The sequence below is a fragment of the Heptranchias perlo genome, chromosome 2 (genome assembly GCF_035084215.1).
Source record: "Heptranchias perlo isolate sHepPer1 chromosome 2, sHepPer1.hap1, whole genome shotgun sequence".
In the NCBI taxonomy this organism is placed as follows: Eukaryota; Metazoa; Chordata; class Chondrichthyes; order Hexanchiformes; family Hexanchidae; genus Heptranchias; species Heptranchias perlo.
Genome location: NC_090326.1, coordinates 104912702 through 104935666, shown reverse-complemented (window position 1 = coordinate 104935666; position 22965 = coordinate 104912702). Strand labels below are relative to the sequence as shown.

Sequence of the window (22965 nt, the reverse complement as noted above, 5' to 3'; positions counted from 1 at the left end):
TTGTGGGGATGCGCATGCTCCCTGCCCCCTACCCTTCCCTCCCCCCATACCGGCATGGATTTTCAGCCTCTTATTCTTTTCCAATAAAATGGGGGAGAACTTGGAATGAAAAGTACTCCCCACTAAGATTGCCTTCCCCTTCCATTCAAACTGTATTATTCCACAATGTTAAATGTTTAAAATGTTGTGGTTATTTGCAAAATAATTTGTTACTCATTGTTCCTTCTGCCCATAATTTGACACGAAATCTGGTTCCAGCTTTGATATTGAAGTTTAATTAATAATAGCTTTACCGTAAAGTCTTGATATCTGTAATGTCTGAATCAGAATTGTGTTCTCTTCCCTGTATCAAAAGCTCATATATCTGCTGATTGTTTCTGAATAGTTCTTGTTCAAGTTTGTAAACTTTATGCTCCAAACAGTTTTCATGAAAAGTACGATTCTATATGAGAAAAAATATTTCCATTAAAGAAAAGAACAAACTTTCAATTATGCAGTGCCTTTCACGACCACAGGAAGTCCCAAAGCACTTTACAGCCGATTAAGTACTTTTGAAGTGCAGTCACTGTTGTAATGTATGAAACGCAGCAGTCAATTTGCTCACAGCAAGCTCCCACAAACAGCAATGTGACAATGACCAGATAATTTTTTTTTAGTGATGTTGATTACATATTTCTGCACATTATAAAGGGATCAGCAAATAATTTTCATGCAGATTTCTTAATTAATGTGAATGCACATTACACTGTGATGTGATATAATGTAAATTTATAGTCTGCCTGGGAGGGCAGGCAGATGGTCTGCTCCCCAGGACTCTGTCAGTGCTGCTCATATCAGTCACTATGAGATCCAAAGTCTGCCCAGATCAACTTACTCCAGTTCTCCCTTTCTATGGGAAAGTGCTTGGGCTTCATCCCATCTTTTTTTATATTTGTTCATGAGATGTGGGCATCACTGAGGAGGCCTGCATTTATTGCCCATCCCTAATTGCCCTCAAGAAAGTGGTGGTGAGCCGCCTTCTTGAATCGCTGCAGTCCGTGTGGTGAAGGTTCTCCCACAGTGCTGTTAGGAAGGGAGTTCCAGGATTTTGACCCAGTGACGATGAAGGAACGGCGATATATTTCCAAGTCGGGATGGTGTGTGACTTGGAGGGGAACATGCAGGTGTGTTGATCCCATGTGCCTGCTGCTCTTGTCCTTCTAGGTGGTAGAGGTCGCGGGTTTGGGAGGTGCTGTCGAAGAAGCCTTGGCGAATTGCTGCAATGCATCCTGAGGAGGGAACACACTGCAGCCACAGTGCGCCGGTGGTGAAGGAAGTGAATGTTTAGGGTGGTGGATGGGGTGCCATTCAAGCGGGCTGCTTTGTCCTGGATGGTGTCGAGCTTCTTGAGTGTTGTTGGAGCTGCACTCATCCAAGCAAGTGGAGAGTATTCCATCACACTCCTGACTTGTGCCTTGTAGATGGTGGAAAGGCTTTGGGGAGTCAGGAGGTGAGTCACTCGCAGCAAAATACACAGCCTCTGACCTGCTCTTGTAGCCACAGTATTTATGTGGCCGGTCCAATTAAGTTTCTGGTCAATGGTGAGCCCCAGGATGTTGATGGTGGGGGATTCGGCGATGGCAATGCCATTGAATGTCAAGGGGAGGTGGTTCGACTCTCTCTTGTTGGAGATGTTCATTGCCTGGCACTTGTCTGGTGCAAATGTTACTTGCCACTTATCAGCCCAAGCCTGGATGTTGTCCGGGTCTTGCTGCATGCGGGCACGGACTGTTTCATTATCTGAGGGGTTGCGAATGGAACTGAACACTGTGCAATCATCTGCGAACATCCCCATTTCTGACTTTATGACGGAGGGAAGGTCATTGATGAAGCAGCTGAAGATGGTTGGGCCTAGGACACTGCCGTGAGGAACTCCTGCAGCAATGCCCTGGGGCTGAGATGATTGGCCTCCAACAACCACTATCATCTTCCTTTGTGCTAGGTATGACTCCAGCCACTGGAGAGTTTTCCCCCTGATTCCCGTTGACTTCAATTTTACTCGGGCTCCTTGGTACCACACTTGGTCAAATGCTGCCTTGATGTCAAGGGCAGTCACTCTCACCTCACCACTGGAATGCAGCTCTTTTGTCCATGGTTGGACTAAGGCTATAATGCAGTCTGGAGCCGAGTGGTCCTGGCAGAACCCAAACTGAGCATCGGCGAGCAGGTTATTGGTGAGTAAGTGCTGGTTGATAGCATTGTCAACGACACCTTCCATCACTTTGCTGATGATTGAGAGTAGACTGATGGGGCGGTAACTGACCGGATTGGATTTGTCCTGCTTTTTGTGGACAGGACATACCTGGGCAATTTTCCACAATGTCGGGTAGATGCCAGTGTTGTAGCTGTACTGGAACAGTTTGGCTAGAGGCATGGCTAGTTCTGGAGCACAAGTCTTCAGCACTACAGCCGGGATATTGTTGGGGCCCATAACCTTTCCTGTATCCAGTGCACTCAGCCATTTCTTGATATCACATGGAGTGAATCGAATTGGCTGAAGACTGGCGTCCGTGATGGTGGGGATATCGGGAGGAGGCTGAGATGGATCATCCACTCGGCACTTCTGGCTGAAGATGGTTGCAAACGCTTCAGCCTTGTCTTTTGCACTCACGTGCTGGACTCCGCCATCATTGAGGATAGGGATGTTCACAGCGCCTCCTCCTCCCGTTAGTTGTTTAATTGTCCACCACCATTCACGACTGGATATGGCAGGACTGCAGAGCTTTGATCTGAACCGTTGGTTGTGGAATCGTTTAGCTCTATCGCATGTTGCTTCTGCTGTTTAGCTTGCACGTAGTCCTGAGTTGTAGCTTCACCAGATTGGCACCTCATTTTTAGGTACGCCTGGTGCTGCTCCTGGCATGCTCTTCTACACTCCTCAATGAACCAGGGTTGATCCCCTGGCTTGTTGGTAATGGTAGAATGAGGAATATGCCGGGCCATGAGATTACAGATTGTGGTGGAATACAATTCTGCTGCTGCTGATGGCCCACAGCGCCTCATGGATGCCCAGTTTTGAGCTGCGAGATCTGTTCTGAATCTATCCCATTTAGCACGGTGATCGTGCCACACAACACGTTGGATGGTGTCCTCAGTGCGAAGGGGGAACTTTGTCTCCACAAGGACTGTGCGGTGGTCACTCCTACCAATACTGTCATGGACAGATGCATCTGAGACAGGTAGACTGGTGAAGATGAGGTCAAGTAGGTTTTTCCCTCGTGTTGGTTCGATCACCACCTGCTACAGGGCCAATCTGGCAGCTATGTGCTTCAGGACTCAGCCAGCTTGGTCAGTATTGGTGCGACTGAGCCACTCTTGGTGATGGACATTGAAGTCCCCCACCCAGAGTACATTCTGTGCCCTTGCTACCCTCAGTGCTTCCTCCAAGTGGTGCTCAACATGGACGAGGACTGATTCATCAGCTGAGGGAGGGCGGTAGGTCGTAATCAGCAGGAGGTTTCTTTGCCCATGTTTGACCCGATGCCATGAGATTTCATGGGGTCCAGAGTCAATGTTGAGGACTCCGAGGGCCACTCCCTCCTGACTGTATATCACTGAACCGCTGCCTCTGGTGGGTCTCTCCTGCTAGTGGGACAGGACATACTCAGGGATGGTGATGGAACAGTCTGGGATGTTGGCTGAAAGGTATGATTCTGTGAGTATGGCTATGTCAGGCTGTTGATTGACGAGTGTGTGGGATGGCTCTCCCAATTTTGGCACAAGTCCCCAGATGTTAGTGAGGAGGACTTTGCAGGGTCGACTGGGTTTGCTTTGCCTTTGTCGTGTCCAGTGTCCGGTGCCCAGTGTCCGATGTCGGGTGGTCCGTCCGGTTTTATTCTTATAATGACTTTTTTTTTAAGCGAGATTGTACAACTGAGTGGCTTGCTGGCCATTTCAGAGGGCGATTAAGAATCAAACACATTGCTGTGGGTCTGGAGTCACATATAGGCCAGATTGGGTAAGGACGGCAGGTTTCCTTCCCTGAAGGACATTAGTGAACTCATGGTATAACTGAGGAATCAGTGAAACCAACCCATGTTTCCCACACTCCCTGGCACAGAAAATTTAAATACCAACAAACATATTGCTGTAATCCTTCCTGAAGATTTTAGATAAGCAAAACATGAAGGAATAATTAAGGTTGGACTTCAGGAACTAAGACCAAGATCAATGGGGGACTCAAAAATGGGCACAAGTGCTTTTTCTCCCAATTACAAAAAGGTATGAGGCATCAATGTATTAGAACATTAGTAATCTAACCTCAGATCCCTGGTTGTAGTAATAACCAGGACCCAATCCATAAGGGCTGTCTTCCAGATAATGTGGTTTTGCTGGGAGAGAGTGGTGAAGACTGTTTGAGAGCGCATTGAGTCGAAACAACAACTCATCCATCAAGTTTTCAAACTCATCCAAGTAAAAGTACTGTTAAAAAACAAAGAATATATTAAATACTTTTATTCTGGGGTAACAGTCCATCTATTTTCTTACTATTTACCTGGTCTTCCTGGGCTACACAAATGCAGCCTTTAAAATCCTCATCCATGTTTTCAAGTCCCTCCATAGCCTTAATCTACCCTACTTCTTCAATCTTGTCAAGCCCGATCCCAGCACCCTGAACTACTCTGGTCTACTTTGTGTCACCCCCTTCCTCCGCTGTACTATCTCTTCCATAACCTCTTATGCTTGATACCTTTTTCACCTTCAAAGACTCCTCAAAATGTATTTTTAAGAATGTTTGGTAACCTCTTCTAATAGCTCTCCTACTTCCAAATTGTTTTTATTGTATTTTCCACTTGGAGTTTCTCCATGTGACTTGGCTGAGACAAGCGACTCAGTGGAGTGGTTGATAATGAGTGCAAATCTACATCATACTGTTCCGTATATTGTTGCTCCAACTCAATACCCCATAATTAACTAAATATTATCGTTACAAACAAAAACAACCTTTTAAATGAAACAATGTATTCCAAACAAAGTATTACTTCACAAACAAAACCCAACACTTATTCGTCTACATCTTCTGTTCAAAAACTTGGTCCTCCTCGAAAATGACTAAACATGGTAACATTGCCCCTTTAAGAAAATGGTTTTAAACCATTTTTATAAATCTATTCGGGCTTTGATTTTAATTGTACAATATGCATCTCAATCGAAAAAAACTGTTGTAGATGCCAGAAAAATCATTCATGTCCATAGCATCTGCATTGTGTCCAGTTAAGATATCAAAAAAAAGTCGAATTAAGCCATTTTTATTTCATCCTGTTGAAAATATTTAACAGATGGGGGTGTTAGATCTTTTCCTAACCTTAACTGCATTATTTCCACTTGCAGCAGGAAACAAATCATTTCCTTTTCCAGTACACAAGAGTGACCTTACACATGCAAAATAAATTAACAAGAATGTACTGGTGTTCCGCTTTGGACACTCTGAACCATGCAGCAATCTGAAAGGAATATATCTTTTCAGAACTTAAAATCCATTGCAGTTTACCAAACACTTGGACCTCTTTTTCATTCAGCTTATGCAAACATTTTGCAGAATTACAACAGCAGAGTTACAAGGGAAGCTTTCACGTGGGCCCAGTTCCAGTCAAGAACCAACTGCTCCCCCAATTCTGTAAACATGTCAGCATTTCCTCAGCAGCAATGTCAACAATTTCAACATGTTGTGTCCCCACCAGCAAGAGCAGCGATTCAACCTCGTCTTTATAGCCCAACATACATTTAGCCAGAGTCATCAGAGGAAGCCTTTATCAATGACACCCTTCTCAGCATATAAGCAATGTGAAACAGTTGTTAGCTGAGCCATCAGCCTCTTTAAACACCTTGCAGTAGAGAATTAACATAATAAAGATACTGTTTGTGAAAAGAGCTGTACAATCAGGACATCTAGAAAAGGGAAGTCGCCCGTGTTTTCATTGTTGTCAATACATTGCCAGGAAGTGAAATGAGTAAAACCTGGCAAAGTAATATCACACTGAGCCACGTTGTTGGATTGCAGTGCTGCTGTGGAAGGAGAATTCTGTTATTGCAAATGTGGTTTTAGCACAAAAAACATTTGAAACTCATCAAATATATTGGTTCAATGTGTACTTAGGCACAAGGTGAAAACATATATGTTCAACGTGCAGCATAATTATTTAGCAACAAGTCAAATTAAAGCAGAATTTTGCAAGACATTTAGATTACTAATGGATTTCATTTAGATTTTGCTATAAAAACAACAATGTAGAATTTTGCATATCACTTCAAATTAATAATATCTCTTCCCTTTCAGTGGTTAGAAATGAAAGCAATTCATTGCTGTAACCATAATCCCCTTCTGGAACTTTTTCATTTATGTAAATAATTTAATATAAAAACACAAATCAACTTGGCAAAAGTTTAAGTTACCGACATTCTCATGTGACCAGTACAGCAGATATTGAACAGATGTTATAGAACATGTTCACTATAAAATTCCTCAATGCAGATGTAACTTCTTTGATGCGATACTATCCCTCTCCCTTTCAAACCTCTCCTCAAAAAAAAACACCCTTGATTCCTGTCCTTGCAAACTACCGCCCCATCTCCAACCTTCCTTTCCTCTCCAAAGTTCTTACCGTCTCCCAACTTAACAACATCAACTTGCATTTATATAGCGCCTTTAATGTGGTGAAACGTCCCAGGGCACTTCATAGGAGCGATTATCAAATAAAATTTGACACCGAGCTACATAAGGAGATATTAGGACAGCTTGTCAAAGAGGTAGGTTTTAAGGAGCAACTTAAAGGAGGAGAGAGAGGGAGAGAGGCGGAGAGGTTTAGGGAGGGAATTCCAAACTTGGGGCTTAGGCAGCTGAAGGCACGGCCGCCAATGATGGAGCGATAAAAATCGGGGAGGCGCATGAGGCCAGAATTGGAGGAGCGCAGAGATTCTGAGGGTTGTTGGGCTGGAGGAGGTTACAGAGATAGGGAGGGGTGAGGCCATGGAGGGATTTAACCCTGCCACAGCACCAAAACGACCGAAAAAAGTCACACATGACATGTTCTGTGACCGTGGTGCATTTTCCCTCCTTGACCTCTCTGCAGCCTTTGACAGGTCAACCACAACATCATCCGCCTCCAATACTTTTCCTCCACCTTTGCCATAGACCTTCTACTGCTGAAACCTGCATGCTTTTGTCACCTCCAGACTTTAATATTCCAATGCTCTGTTGGCTGGTGTCCCATCCTCTCCCTCGTAAACTTCAGCTCATCCAAACTCCGCTGCACGTATCCTAACTTGCACCAAGTCTCGCTCACCTATTACCGCGCCCCCCCACCCCATCCTTGCTCACCGACATTGGCTCTGGTCCTCCAACAACTCTGGGATAATTTTAACCGAATCCGTCCGGCAGGAACGGGACAAGTTCGGGTCGGACTCCCATTTTATATCCCACTCGATTATACTCTCCATTGACTTCAATGTAAAATGTACCTTCAACCCAAACCCGAACCCGCCCTGTTCCTGTCAGGCAGGTTAGGTTAAAATCGGGCCTCTCCATTATACATTTTTCATTCTCCTTGTTTAAATCCTTTCATGGCGTTGCCCCATCATATTTATGTATCCTCCTTCAGCCCGACAGCTCTCCCCCAACTCCTGATCTTTCCGTTCTTCTGACTCTTACCACTATTGGCGGCTGTGCCTTCGGCCATCTCAGCCCCACACTCTGAAATTCCCTTACTAAAACCCCTCCAACTCTGCACCTCCCTCATCTCCTTCAAGACTCTCCTTAAAACCTACCTCTTTGACCAAGCTTTCAGTCATCCCTCCAATTATCTCCTTTTTTCGTCTCAGCGTCCATTTCTGTCTGATTATGCCTCTATGAAACATCTTGGGACTTTTTGCTACATTAAAAGTGCTATATTAATGCAAGTTGCTGTTAAACTTTATTTCTGCAGAGAAACATAGCTATTGTGGTGGGAGATGAGTGTTAAAGTCCAGAAAATCACACGACTTTAGATTCCAATTTCATCCTACTCAGTGATGTAACCCCTTGTCTAGTTTTAATTTACTTCGTTTTTTTCAAATTTGAACTTTTTTGCTTCTGAAGACTTTGACTTTTTAAGATACTTTACCCTCTTTCCCTTTCTTAAGTCCTCTGACACTTGCACCATCACCAGCTAAAAGGGCAGGTGCCCTCCTGCCAATCCAACTCTGAACCGGCATTATTCTGAATCTTGATCCTGAGCCTCCATGTGGGAATGTACTCTGTCTTTGCACTGCCACTTTCCCCAGTGTTACGGCTGAGACCGGAAGCATAATTTAACTTTGTTATGGCTGCTGAGACCAGGGCAGGTTGGGGGCGGGTGGGAAGGTAAAAATTGTAAAAATTTAAAACCCAACCCTAACCCGCCTCCAACCTGCCCATTTCCAGGTTTAATGGAGGCGGGTCGAGGGGCAGGCGACTAACCTGCTCTCAGGAGGCGGGTTGGTCAGTGAAATCTTTTAAGGAGGCTGTGTGCCTCCATTTTAATTGCTTTTTTATTTTTAACCCCTGGGGGCCGGGATTCCTGGACCTTCTGATTCTCGCCACTAAGAGGAGGGAGAAGGGCTGGATCAATGGGTAAATGCCTTTATTGCACTGCTGTGGGCCAGGAGGAGCAGGAGTGTTTCCTCCAGGCCCAACAAGCCTACCTGCCGCGATCCAATATACATGATCGGCCGACCCCACCCCATGTCCGAACCCCCGATGTGACTGACCCCCCTTCCTCGATGTCTGGCCCCAAGCCCCCGATTGTTAATTGTATCCATATGATTTCTATCAATTAGCGTTAATTGTACTCAAGTGGTGCATATCAAATGGGGACTCCCTTGTATCCATTAAAAGAGAGCTGATCTAGGGTGTGGAGTGAATGTAATGTGGAGCTCTGTGAATAAAGGCTTGGAAGCAACTGAAGACTGGGCTAGAGTATTCTATCCTTCACCACCTGGCTATCCAATTTATAACACCAATGTCAGACTTACCTGCTGGTATCCGCTCCCTGGCTGCTTTCCCACCCGAGAGCCAGCCAGCCTGTCAATCTGGCTGGCTGTCACATGGGAATCCTGCAGAAAAAATTTAAAAGACATCCTTACGTCAAAATTATAAGGACATCTGGGAAACCCATACTTCCGGGTTTCCTGTCCAGAAAGGCTCTCCCCTTGGCTTCCCTCCCCCTCCACTCTCCACGGCTCGGAGCGAAAATCCAAACTTAGGACTCAACAGGTATGGGATTACTGGTACAAAGATACATCCTACCACTGCATGGCCCAGTGAGCTGGAACCTCAACACTCTGCACCACTATGTTACCTTCACTCTAATACCATGACATGTTCTTACTATAATGTGCATGTGTTTAGAGGAATTACATTTCCTTGTGTTGAATCGTGGTCTGTTTCTCTGTTTCTGTTTCTTCCTGTGAAGATCATAATCTTCTCCCGAGCGTAAACTGCAACTTCAGTGAATGTCACTAAGTGTTTACTTCGTGAAGACTTCTTTGCCTCTTCTGCCATTGAGGTAAGAATCCCTATAAACTGAAGCAGAAAAAGGCATTTACAATAAACCTGCATATACATCTAATATCCTCCAACAGCAGATCTCTCATGGTATTGTTCACAGTGCGTCAGAGGTTTTATAAGAACGGTGGTCATGCAAAGTAGTTTTGCCAGGGACACTGATTTACCCCAGGGCTGGGGGCAGCTCAGGGCTCTGGCAGCATTGAGATGGAGTCTTGGGGTCTAGGGGTATCTTGAGATGGGCTCCCAGGGTTTGAACACTGGAGAGAGAGGTTTTACAAACACTGGGGCAGATCCTAGATAAATTGGAGAGGGATCCTGGGATCTGGAAGAACTTGGAAGGGAGTTCTCAAGATCTGGGAGCAGTGAGAGTGGCTATGGGATCAGGGAGCACTAGAATAGCAGTCTAACGGTTCATGAGCATCGGGGACAGTCACAGGATTTAGGAGTGGTGGAAAGAAGAAAGTCTGAGGCGGGAGATCTTAGGGTCCTACAGGGCTTAAAAGGGGGTTTTGAAGCATTGGAGGATGCTCGGATCTTGTGGCATTGGGAGGAGCAAGGTCTAACACTTATGGGTGAGGGGGACCCAAGTGAATGGGAAACAAAATGACATTGGCCCGTTTCAAACCATCAGGCCCCAACCCACATATTCCTGCAAGTCAGGTACACCCACTATCACTTTCTCATTGTCAGCCAGTTCCTATCTTTAGTTCTCTTGCTTTGAAACATTTAAGAATGTTTCAGAAGTGCACCCACCCTTATACCTTTATCCCCTTTTCCTTCAATCACCCAACTTATTCTTAAATGTTGATACAATCTCTGCCTCAATCACTAACTCTAAGTGCATTCTGCATCCTCACAAGCATTTGTCTAAAAGAAAAGTTTCTCCTGCTCTCTGTCCTAAATCTGGTTGCAGAGGTTGGTAGTTGTGAGTGGAACAGATGGGTGGTAAAAGTTGAGTGATGGAAAGTGTTGAAAAGTTTGAGAAGGAAAGGTAGGGGTTTGAGAGAATTTGCTCATGGCAAATGGTGAGCACAGAAAAGGATACCAAATTGGGAGCAGTAGCAAATAATGAATATCAAAGCAGACAAATTCAAAAGGGTCTTTACAAGCTCGGTCAGTGGGCGGAGAAATGGCAGATGGAGTTTAAAATAGGGAGTTGTAAGGTTGCATAGATTATTTGCTAAATGGGAATGTACTTCAGGTATTGGAGCAGGAGAAAGATCTTGGAGACTTAGTGGACAGGTCACTAAAATCATCAACACAAGGTGCACAGCCAAGGGTATAACATATAAGTCTAAAGAGGATAGCATGCCGGAAATCCCAAGAAAACTAATACTGAATCGGGGACAGGGACTTGATAAAATTAACATAAGTAAAGCAACAGTAATGAAGAAAATAATAGCACCAAAGAGTGACAAATCCCCAGGACCAGATGGTTTCCATCCCAGGGTTTTAAAGGAAGTAGGTGAGCACATTGCGGATGCCCTAACTATAATCTTTCAAAGTTCTCTAGATTCAGGAACTGTCCCTCTAGATTGGAAAATTGCACACTTCACTCCACTTTTTAAGAAAGGAGAGGGAAATCGGGGAATTATAGACCAGTTAGCCTAACATCTGTTGTGGGGAAAATGCTGGAGTCTGTAATTAAGGATAGGGTGACTGAACACCTCGAGAATTTTCAGTTCATCAGAGAGAGCCAGCATACATTTGTGAAAGGTAGGTCGTGCCTGACAAACCTGATTGAATTTTTTTGAAGAGGTGACTAAAGTAGTGGACAGGGGAATGTCAATGGATGTTATTTATATGGACTTCCAGAAGGCATTTGATAAGGTCCCACGTAAGAGACTGTTAGCCAAGATAGAAGCCCATGGAATAGAGGGAAAAGTATGGACTTGGTTAGGAAGTTGGCTGAGCGAAAGGCGACAGAGAGTAGGGATAATGGGAAGGTACTCACATTGGCAGGATGTGACTAGTGGAGTCCCGCAGGGATCTGTCTTGGGGCCTCAATTATTCACAATATTTATTAACGACTTAGATGAAGGCATTGAAAGTCTCATATCCAAGTTTGCCGATGACACAAAGATTGGTGGCATTGTAAGCAGTGTAGATGAAAACATAAAATTACAAAGCGATATTGATAGATTAGGTGAATGGGCAAAACTGTGGCAAATGGAATTCAATGTAGACAAATGTGAGGTCATCCACTTTGGATCAAAAAAGGATAGAACAGGGTACTTTTTCAATGGTAAAAAGTTAAAAACAGTGGATGTCCAAAGGGACTTAGGGGTTCAGGTACATAGATCATTGAAGTGTCATGAACAGGTGCAGAAAATAATCAAGAAGGCTAATGGAATGTTGGCCTTTATATCCAGAGGACTGGAGTACAAGGGGGCAGAAGTTATGCTGCAGCTATACAAAACCCTGGTTAGACCGCACCTGGAGTACTGTGAGCAGTTCTGGGCTCCGCACCTTCGGAAGCACATATTGGCCTTGGAGGGAGTGCAGCGTAGGTTTACTAGAATGATACCCGGACTTCAAGGGTTAAGTTACGAGGAGAGATTACACAAATTGGGGTTGTATTCTCTGGAGTTTCGAAGGTTAAGGGGTGATCTGATCGAAGTTTATAAGATATTAAGAGGAACGGATATGGTGGATAGAGAGAAACTATTTCCGCTGGTTGGGGATTCTAGGAGTAGGGGGCACAGTCTAAAAATTAGAGCCAGACCTTTCAGGAGCGAGATTAGAAAACATTTCTACACAAAGGGTTGTAGAAGTTTGGAACTCTCTTCCGCAAACGGCAATTGATACTAGCTGAATTGCTAAATTTAAATCTGAGATAGATAGCTTTTTGGCAACCAAAGGTATTAAGGGATATGGGCCAATGGCAGGTATATGGAGTTGGATCACAGATCAGCCATGATCTTATCAAATGGCGGAGCAGGCACGAGGGGCTGAATGGCCTACTCCTGTTCCTATGTTCCTATGTTCCGAAGGTCATTTTAAAAATGTATTTGGTCTTGTTGAGCCGACATCTGGAGTGCTGCGTGCAGTTTTGGTCTCCCTATTTCAAAAAGGATATTCAGTTATTGGAGGAGGTACAGAGAAGGGCTGCATGATTGATCCTATAATTTAAGGGAATGACGTATGAAGAACTATTTACTCCTCTGGGACTTTCTCGCTTGAAAAGAGAATACTGAGTGCGGATTATGATCGAAATGTTTAAAATTATGGAAGCTTTGGACAAATTGGATTCATTTAGCTTTTCTGCTGTGTACAGAATATTTACAAATTAAAGGCAACAAAAGAAAATGGGAAAAAGTCAGGAGGATCTTTTTTACTAAAAGGGTGGTAAGTATATGGATCAGATTATCAGCATGTGTGGTGGAACAATAAACCTTAATAGGTTTCATGAAGGAACCAGACAGGTTCTAGTCAATAAATGGGATTTCAGAGTTATTGGTAAGGCACCAAGGGAATACAGTGGATAGTTGGGCTAGATGGACAGAAAGTGGAGCCTCTTTCCTCCTTTTTTCCAGAAAATTTCTGCCCAAGTTACCCACTACTGAAAGTATCGACTGCCTGCCAGCATGCAATTCCATGGGTGCCAGTTGTCATCTGGTACTTCACTAAAGTAGCTTTTATTCACATGTAAACTAGCAAATAACAACTTGCTATTTATCACTGCAAATTTTATGGCAGGTTTACAGTAGAAACGCTTCTGTACTATTTTGCTTTAATATTGTTTTGTGTTGAGACTGCATAAATGAGGCAGGGTATTAGATTACCTCCATAGTTAAAATTCTCTCCCTTGATGCCACTTGGATCTATTTCTGACCTGATGCTATATGGGAGTTTCTGATCATTTTCAGGACAAAGCTATGGCTCAGGACAGTCTCTATATACAATGTGATTGTGGAAGGGCATCCGATGAAGGAGGCCATGGATGGCACAAAGCTCTTAAGGGAACAATGCCCTAGGTGGTTTTCCAACGCTGGATGATAGGTAATCATTTGTATTTGAATGGTAAACAACATTCAAAGAGTAAGAGAGAATTTCTGCAACATAAATTCTACCATTAGTAAGACCTGAAAAACAATTTGTAATATATTACTAACTGAGCAGAATTTGAAAAGGGTGTGGCAGTATTTATACGCTCTTTATAACCTGGTGTCAGGGTACATTTGTAAGTGATGCTTCAAGGCTGAGAAGTGGTTGCTCCTTGCACACTGAGAGAAACATGTCACGCGAGATTGCTGTGACAATACTTCCTATAGCATTACACTACGGCAAACTGTATTGATATTGTAATGCAGAATTGCACATCACTTGATGAAACTCACCCATAATTTAAATATATTTTATGATGCATTTAAACTGGAGAAATGGTCGAAGTGTTCTTCAACGAACCTCAAAATTTATATTATTTATTTTTATTTGGTATGTATATTGGTATAGGGAATGTATACTAATGGTATCATATTAAAATAGGCATCATTGTCCTGCCACTATGACTTGCATGTCAGTGTACTAGGTTAGATGCACAATGGCTCAATTGATAATACAATGTTACCGCATGAGTGTGTCTGGGGAAATTATTTCCCCAGAAGTTCAGTAAAATAATCAAAAGATCAATATAAAAACTGCACTGCAACAAAATAGCACCTTATGCAGCATAAACCCTCCTTTGCCAATAGGCAATACAAATTTTCCAAGCAGATTATTCCAGAAGCTGGTTGAAAACCCAGTGGGAAGTCAGCAGCCTTTTAAAGAGTTTAAAACAACTCTTATCCAAGGTGAGGCATGGTTTTAATCATTGAACTGCTTTATTCCACCGTCAGGTGGAACATACAGAGCAACAGTTATGAACAGGTTCTTTTCGTTCAATTACTACAACTTATATTCATGAAATGATACAAAATAAAGACAATGCCATGCTTATCCATATCTTACTAGATTTAAACAAGAGGTCTTCTAACTATCCTCGAGTATTTCCAATCTCTTCACCTTAGTGAAAGCTCTCTCAGCTTTTTTTTGAAGAAATCTGACTGCTCTTGCAACATTGCTATTTAAAAAGCCTGTCTCTCTGTGCCCATCCCTCTTCTTATCCCCACACTCCGGCAGTCAGAAATAAAATGGTTTTCTAACACATTGGTTTAGAGGTGTCTCCTGTGTACCCAGACAAGTTAATAAATCACTTATTATTTAGTATTTGGGAAAAATAACTTTCAATTAGTATATTAACCATTTTTCATCTGGGTGCCTTTTTTACATTTGTAAAAATACATTGCTTTTGAAAACCCAGCATTAATAATAATTCTTTTTTCCAAATTCTTTGTGGAAGAACAATCAAAAAAATCTTCAGACATGACAATAACTAAGAGTAATACATTAAGGTACCTACCATTCCAGCCCATAGTATGGTCATAACAATAAAGAACGTTCCATAGTAGACAGCAATGGAAAGTTGGTTTAACTTGTACAGAGTTGAAAGTGTTCTCATTTCACTCACGCCCATGAAGTACATCAGCACTGACTGAAAAGCTCTCACTGCGGTACAGAATGAATAGGATTCTGACAGGAATAGTAGGTTCCCCAGGCAGGAGTAGGCCACAATGACTATAATCCCACACAGCTGTAAACAGAAAGAAACACACAAACACCATGCCAAAGCAGGTTAATTCATGTATTTGTTAGGCTTAAAAAACTTAAGGAAAGTGTGGATTTAAAATAATGGGACTGTAGTTTAAGATTTTTAAATTCATGCAGTTCAGCTGAAATCAAAACTCGAAATGGTACCAATGAACTTCACTGCAAACAGATTTTAGTTTGGATACTGCACATTATGGGTTTGACGTCGTGTATTAACTAGAGTTTTGAACTGAATTCGACCTGTTTGAAGTGATTATTACAGTAATCTGTTAAACTAATCCAAAATAATGGATATCCTGGTAACTTCTGACAAAAAGCATCCTTTGTAATACTTGTTTCCTGTCACAGGATGCTGTAACAGTAGGAATGTGCTCATCACAAACCCTGAAACAATCTCGGTCAGTATTATGATATTTGAAAACATTTTACAGGAAACAAAAGTAGAGGGCTAGGAGCTGCGACATTAAAAATAATACAGCAACATACTGGTTCAAAATAGAGATGCAATTATGTGTGGCATGGGGAAACCAATGAAAGAAAGGAAATTAAATTAGAACTAGGGCAAAAATATAGTAAAGCAATCAAAAAAATGATTAATGCATATTTTGTAAAAATAACAGTTTAAAAAGCCGTAGTGAAGATAATATGTTTGATTTTTGCTTTCACAGCTTATGACAGCATCTGAATCCTCCAATTGTACTGTCCAATTAAAGGCAGCCATTTTATTTATTTATTTTTTAAAAGTGTCAACTTGGCTCAGTGATGGTCGCTTGCCGCTGAGTCAGAAGATTCTCGCGCTGGCTATGTTCAGGGCAACCCAATATTGCAGAGAGAGCCTCAAGTAGGTGTTAGACCCCTTATTGAATATGCAAAGGGACTAACAGCAGTTTCAGATGTGTGCCCTGGACGCCTATTCTTTTGCTTACACCAACATGGCGGGCAACGCACTTTCGACTCATGATGAGCATGTGTTTCCTGCCTGCCTTATCAGAGATTAGGTGCCCGTCTAGCACTTGAAGAACAGGCGCAGTGCCATCCAATTTCTAGGTCCTCGAGTTCATAGTAGTATGGGATGAAATTAGTGAATGCTTAGAAAGGCATGGGCCATCAGGAACAGTCTGCATTTGTAAAGGATATGTGTCACTAATCTAATTGCATTTTTTGAGGTAATCGGAGTGCATAGATAAATGGAATGTGATGGATGTTGTAAATATGTATTTGTAGCAAGCGTTTGATAATATGTCACATAAAAGAAAGTAGATGAGGCAAATAAATGCTTTTTGGACGAGCAACACATGGGTAGGGATGTGCCCCAGCGATTTGTACTCTCACCTTCTTTATTTTCCATAATGATTTGGACATAGGCATAAGAGGGATGTTATCAAAGTTTGCTGATCACACAAAGTTAATGGACATAACAAACTGTGAGGAAGAATGCAGGAAATTGCAGGATTTGGGCAGGTGAGCAGACTGAATGGATAGGTGGAAAATGTAGTTCAAGGCAGAGCATTGTGAACATTTTGGGAATAGGAACAACAAAAGGAAGTATCATCTAAAAGTAAGACTCTTAATAGAGTTGAGGAACAAGGGTATGGATCTTTAAAAGTGGGATTACGGGTGGAAAAGCCCACACAAAGGCAAAAGGGATTCTGGGTAGTGTATATAAGGTCATTGAAAACAAAAACAAAGAAGCAATGTTGAATTTTTGTTGATGTTGGTTAGGCTGCAGTTGGATTATTGCATGCAGTTCCAAACACCCTGTTAAAGGTAGGATATTAGAGCTGTGAAAAAGGAACAGCAAAGGCTCGTCAAAATAATACAAGGAATGAGTTGTTACAGTTACAAAGGCTCAAAAATTGGGGCTTTTCATTGGAACAGACATACTGTTTTTTTACTCGTTCATGGGATGTGGGCATCGCTGGCGAGGCCAGCATTTATTGCCCATCCCTAATGGGGGTAACTAATAATGGTTTTCAAAATTCTGAAAGGTTTTGAGAGGGTAAATAGTGAAAGATTACTTCCACTGGTTAGCGAATCAGTAATAAGGGAGTAGAGGCTGAGGATATCAGTGGAATGAAGGGGAAAGTTAGAAGACATTATAAGCTTTTGTGCAGATTTATAATTAGTCAGACATAAGAAGCTATGAGAATTTGTAGCTGGGACTTGGCCTGAAAAAGTTTTAGAACCACTGGAATAACTGAGAGGATCTTCATGTGCAATGGGCCCGATTTTAGCACCCGGTTCCGGGTGCGTTCTCGGCGGGGGGGGCCTCTAAAATCCCGGTTTCGAGGAGCGGGACCGGATCGCGCCTCGATCCCGCCCACTTCCGGGTTGCGCGCTGACGTGCGGGGGTGCGTGCGTTGGCCCCGCTGGTGGGAATCCCGCAGGCAATTAAAGCCAGCGGGGTTCCACTTGAGTGTATTTATCTTGGTATTTCAGGTCATTAAATGACCTGATTGAGCTGTTTATTTAACAGGTGTCGGATTTTACAGTGAAATGAGACTGTTTCCCATACTGGGGGAAACACTCACACTCTCAACGGACGTGTTGCAGCCAGCAGCCTGTGGCAGCTGCCAAGGTGCATTCCACAGGTGGGGGGGGAGAGCCTTCACCAACGCAGGAGGACACTCCGTAACATTGGGCAACGCCTGCCCTCCACCACCCTCCTCCAAGCAAGAAGATTCACCGGCGTGGAAGTGCAACCCCTGTGCGAGGACACACTTTTCTAGCGTGCACAACCCCGCAAACCTAAACCTGCCAGATGGGGGCTGCGTTGACATCCTCGGAGGACAAACAGCATGACCAGCCTCAGCAGCCTCGCAGTCCACGCCGTCCGCCTCAGAGACGTGCATCCCCACAACACGGTGCTGCGGCACATCCACCTGCACAGCAGGATGGAGGGCATCCGCAGAGAGAGATGCGTCGCAGGAGGCACTACCCTCCGCACAGGGTCTACAGACCGAGGCTCAGCTTTATGGACCTCTCTGAGCAGCAGTGCAGACGGAGGCTCAGAGTCACTCGCCAGGTAGTCGCCGACATCTGCAGCCTCCTCAATGACGAGCTGCTCCCGGATGGACCAAGCAGCATCTTCTTACCCGTCGCCGTCAAAGTCACCACTGCCCTCAACTTCTTCGCCTCCGGATCCTTCCAGGGTGCCACGGGGGACATCACCGGGGTCTGTCAGTCGTCTGCACACAAGTGCATAAGGCAGGTCACCGATGGGTTGTTCCGCAGGGCCTCGACCTACATCAACTTCGCCATGGATGAGCGCAGCCAGACGGAGAGGGCGGTTGGATTCCATGCTGTGGCTGGCTTCCCACGGGTGCAGGGTGTAATCGATTGCACCCACATAGCAATACGGGCACCTCCACATGAGCCAGGGCTGTTTATCAACAGGAAAGGGTATCACTCCATGAATGCCCAGCTCATTTGTGACCACCGCCAGAGATTCCTACACATGTGCGCCAGATACCCTGGCAGCTGCCACGATGCCTTCGTCCTCAGGGAGTCCACCGTCCCGCCCCTCTTCCACGCACCCAACGCCGGCAACGGCTGGCTCCTCGGCGACAAGGGATATCCCCTGCACACGTGGCTTATGACACCTCTGAGGAACCCCATTACCGAGCCACAGCGTCGGTATAATGACAGCCACATTGCGACCAGGTCTACAATTGAGCAGGCTATAGGGCTGCTCAAGATGCGCTTCAGGTGCCTTGATCGTTCCGGGGGAGCGTTCCAATACACGCCATTCAGAGTGGGACGAATTATAGTTGTCTGCTGTGCCCTGCATAACATGGCACTACAGAGAGGGGTGCCGCTGGAGAAGGCCCCATGCACACCCGCCACCCACATTGAGGACGACAATGAGGAGGAGGTGGAGGAGGAGGAGGTGGCGGAGGAAGAGGAGGAGGAGGAAGAGGGAGAGGAGGAAGAGGGAGAGGAGGAAGAGGGAGAGGAGGAGGAACGACCCATGCGCCGAACACCGGCTCACCTGCGTGCTCGTCAGGCCAGGGAGGCACTCATATGCCAACGGTTCTCCTAACATCACACTGTGTGAGGCGTTCACATGTCATAACGTGCACAGACGAGGGTCCATACAGGCTCCCTCCACAGAAGAGTGGTGCCTGTACACCTGCACCCACTGGATTATGCCCAATGGGTGGGACGGGGTGGTCGTCGTCATGATGAGGCGCACGGAAGGGACATATTGCACAAGCCGCAGAATTATGGACAAGAGGTGGCAGCATTGGTGAGAAAAAGTGAGTTTATTTTGTGGTGACATTCAAAGAGTAGAAAATTTAAAAAAAACGACAAACACCCTGGTGCAATCCCTGTGTGCTCACGGAACTTTAGGCGTTCGTTTTCGGGACCCCCTACGTGGTGCTACCCCTGTGGCTCCAGCAGAGGTGGTGGCAGGTTGCTCCTGTTCGTGCCCTGACCAGGTAGATGCTTTGGGCCGACGCCCCCTGGGTTTCGGTGCCCGTGACGGCACCTCCACAGACTGCTCCTCCTGCACCTGTGCAGGGGCAGACTCGGCCACCTGGAGGGGATGGACTATTGCGGGCACTGGTTGAGAGGGGGGCAACGGGTGAGACTTGGGGGCGCCTTGAGTAGCGTCCACACTTCCATTTCCCCGTTCACCATCTTCCCTCTCATGGCCAAGGCCCACATCACCCCTTCCACCCTGCTGGACGGCAGTTTGGATGACGTGGGTGAGACCTTGCAAGGCCACCTCCAATGTATCTGTCAACCTGTTGATGGCGGCAGAATGTTGTTCACCCTGAATCCGAACAGCCGTCGTGAGGGCCTGGATGGACTCATTGGTGAGCTGTGCGTGACGCTTGAGGGAGGCTAGCCCATCCTCCACCGCAGACGTTCCCACACCTACCCGCGACACTATCTCAGAGATGCCTTCACGTCCCTGCGACACTATCTCGGCGATACCCTCCTGCACCTGTGCCACCATTCCCCTCATGCAAGAGTTGGACTCCTCCATCCTCCGTGCGATTGTGGAGAGTGCGCGTGGCACCTCTCCCAGTACCTCAGCAATGTTCTGGTGCCCCTCGACGACTCTCCTTTTGACAGGTGGCCCCCTGGGTTCAGCATCTGGGTCCGGCTGAGCAAAGCCTGGAGAAGAGTGCTCCCACCGACGCGGACCCTCCGCGGCTAACCCTGCCACCAGGGTCTGCTTATGCTCACGTGTGCGCGGTGACTCACCATGTGCAATCCCAATTAACTGAGTGGGGGGACCCACCGAGGTGTGTGTATCTGCGCTGGTGGATGCAAGGCTCATGTGTGACGATGCACCCTCAGAGACGGGCATGTCCTCTGAGGAATCGCCCTCAACCGAGACGTCGATCGCAGACGGTCCTGCAAGAGAACAGAGGGAAATATCAGGCATGTGACCAAATGTGGCGGTGCGGCATATGCCATGTGATGCTACGATCATTCACGATCATGAGTGATGAGTGCCAGCTTTCCCTTACTGGCCGTTTCGCCAGAACCAGACTCGCCATTCGCCATCGACAGGCAATGCAGCGTGTGGCTGATCTCCAGTGCCTCGACCTCGGCGTCTGTCAGGGCCATCTCGTGTGGCGGGCCCCCTCCGGTGCGTGCCCTATCGCGTGCGTTCCTGGCCCTCTTCTCCTGTGAGGGCAAAACACAAAAACGTTATTGAGTGATGATTACAATGTGAGACGCTTCAAGCATTGGTGTGATTGGGTTGAGCGTGTGCCAGATGGATGGGAGGATGCGTGTGCCACATGGCCATCCCATTGTATGGGCATTGGGGTGTGTGGTAGTGGTCGAGTGGGGACAGGGACGGTGGGTACGTGCAGGCACTGTGAGGCTGATAGTTGGGTGGCTGTGAGGATTGGTGCGGGAGCGCAGTGCTGTCAGTGGAGATGGGGTTGTGAGGTGTTTGAGGTGATGTGGAAGACGGAGTGATGCAGAGTGCGTTAGTGTACTCACTTTTCCGGACCTGGTGAGGTCATTGAATCTCTTGCGGCACTGAATCCAAGTGCGGGTGGTGTTTCCCCTGCTTGTGACCTCCGCGGCCACCTCCTCCCATGCCCTCTTGGTGGCGCTGGCAGGGCACCTCCTTCCATCCGTGGGGAACAGCGTCTCCCTCCTCATGCGGACCCCGTCCAGCAGCACCTGGAGGGCGTGGTCCGTGAAACGGGGAGCAGCCTTACCCCTGTGCTCCTCCATCCTTGATGGAGTGTAGTTTGTGGCTGGAGGGGCTTTGGTGGACTGCCCCTTTAAATAGAGCGCAACCATCGCTCAGACGTCAATGCGCATGCGCAGGCCGCCGGCACGCAACTGAGAAGCACGGAACCCGTAACTGCCGGCTAATCACATCAATCATCCCGCGATCGCGTGCGCAACGCACTCAATTTGGCCAGCGCATTTTCCTCGAGCCCGCCCGACCACCCGCTGCCAACCCGCACCCCTGGTAAAATCGGGCCCAATGTGTCTGTGCCACCACACTTCAACTACAATTTAGCCACAGTAATGTGTTAAACATAGAGTAAGAAATTTCCACATTGGAAATCATGTCCAGTTTTAATCTAGCCAATTTTGAAATGTTTACAAAATGCAGAAAAGCTCAGTTGAAAGTAATTTGAATCAACTTTTTGCAAAAAAAATTATGTTGCTTACCACTGGTAACATCAGACTGGAATAGGACAGCCGCAGCATTGTTACACAGGGTGCCATCAACTTGTTAACACGTAACAAACGGATACTTTTTATTAGGAGCAGGAACACAATCAAACCATGAAGAAAGCGTTTCATCTGAGAGTGAAAAACATATTTTTAGTTTTAAAAATCCTGCATATTTCTGACCCAAAAGCTGAAGTATGTGCAGCTCTGGCCTAATGAATGTCACTTTTTTTCCCTCCTTCCATTATTCCACCTATGTGCTCCTGTACCCTCTTCTTGTCTCTCCGAAATGTTTTCACTTCTTCCTGAGGTCAAGTTCCATGGGGATTGGGTGGTTGCTGGTACCTCACTCCAGTAGCCCAATGACCATATCAGCGAGTACTATCAGGCTATTTGTTCATGTTGGGGGAGGGGTGGGGGGAGAGGGGGAGCAGAATAACTGAGCCCGCTCCTGTCCTCGCCCAATGTCCACAGATGCAAACTTCAAGCAGGGGTTAATGTTGAGCATTCAGCAGCAATTTTCCTCTCCAGGGACACTGAGAACAATTATGGTGCTCTTACTGACACCCTGGCTGGGATCAGTGAATTCAGTACAGACGAGGGAATGTACCCAGCATCTTCATGGTCTGTGAGGCTCAAGTACTCACTTCCTTAACCAGTTATCCATCTCCAAACCCTAAACAGTGCATTTAATCCTCATTCCCCTCACAAAACTGCAAAAGAAAGATTGCCAAAGAAGAGCAAGGACACTGTGCACACAAAGCATTAGCTCTGCCAATATTTACTCATTTCTACAATCAAGTCAAGTCAAATCAGCATCAGTATATTCAATAAGCCATCCATCAATATGAGATCTGAATTTTCAGCAACCCCTTCAAGGTAAAATGCAATTAAAGCGTTTTTTTTAAATTCTGTTCCTTTGTTGCTCAGCAAAGCAAGAAACGCTCGTACTGGCACCCAGAGTCCGCATCAACCACTTGCAGGTAAGGTATGGTATAAATTAGATGGAAAGCTCTCTTTAATCTGCTCAACTTGTCTTAACCCCAACCATTCCATTTCTCACATGAGCCATTTAATGTTAATGATATGCT

General features: G+C 45.5%; 1 protein-coding gene across 4 annotated transcripts in view; it reads right to left on the bottom strand.

Moving 5' to 3' along the window:
• Positions 1 to 22965, bottom strand: part of LOC137341938 (polycystin-1-like protein 1) — a 288830-nt gene that overhangs the window by 3977 nt on the left and 261888 nt on the right. For 2 of the 4 annotated variants that reach the window (XM_068005458.1, XM_068005466.1), the window contains exons 62-66: positions 21872 to 22006; positions 14964 to 15194; positions 9413 to 9577; positions 4300 to 4461; positions 294 to 442 (exon numbers count right to left, since the gene is read on the bottom strand). In XM_068005458.1, the coding sequence (XP_067861559.1) occupies positions 294 to 442; positions 4300 to 4461; positions 9413 to 9577; positions 14964 to 15194; positions 21872 to 22006 (842 nt within the window). Of the gene's footprint in view, positions 1 to 293; positions 443 to 4299; positions 4462 to 9383; positions 9578 to 14963; positions 15195 to 19416; positions 20582 to 20697; positions 20858 to 21871; positions 22007 to 22965 lie in introns of those variants that run through there. The other 2 variants (XM_068005486.1, XM_068005476.1) reach the window with 2 other exon arrangements.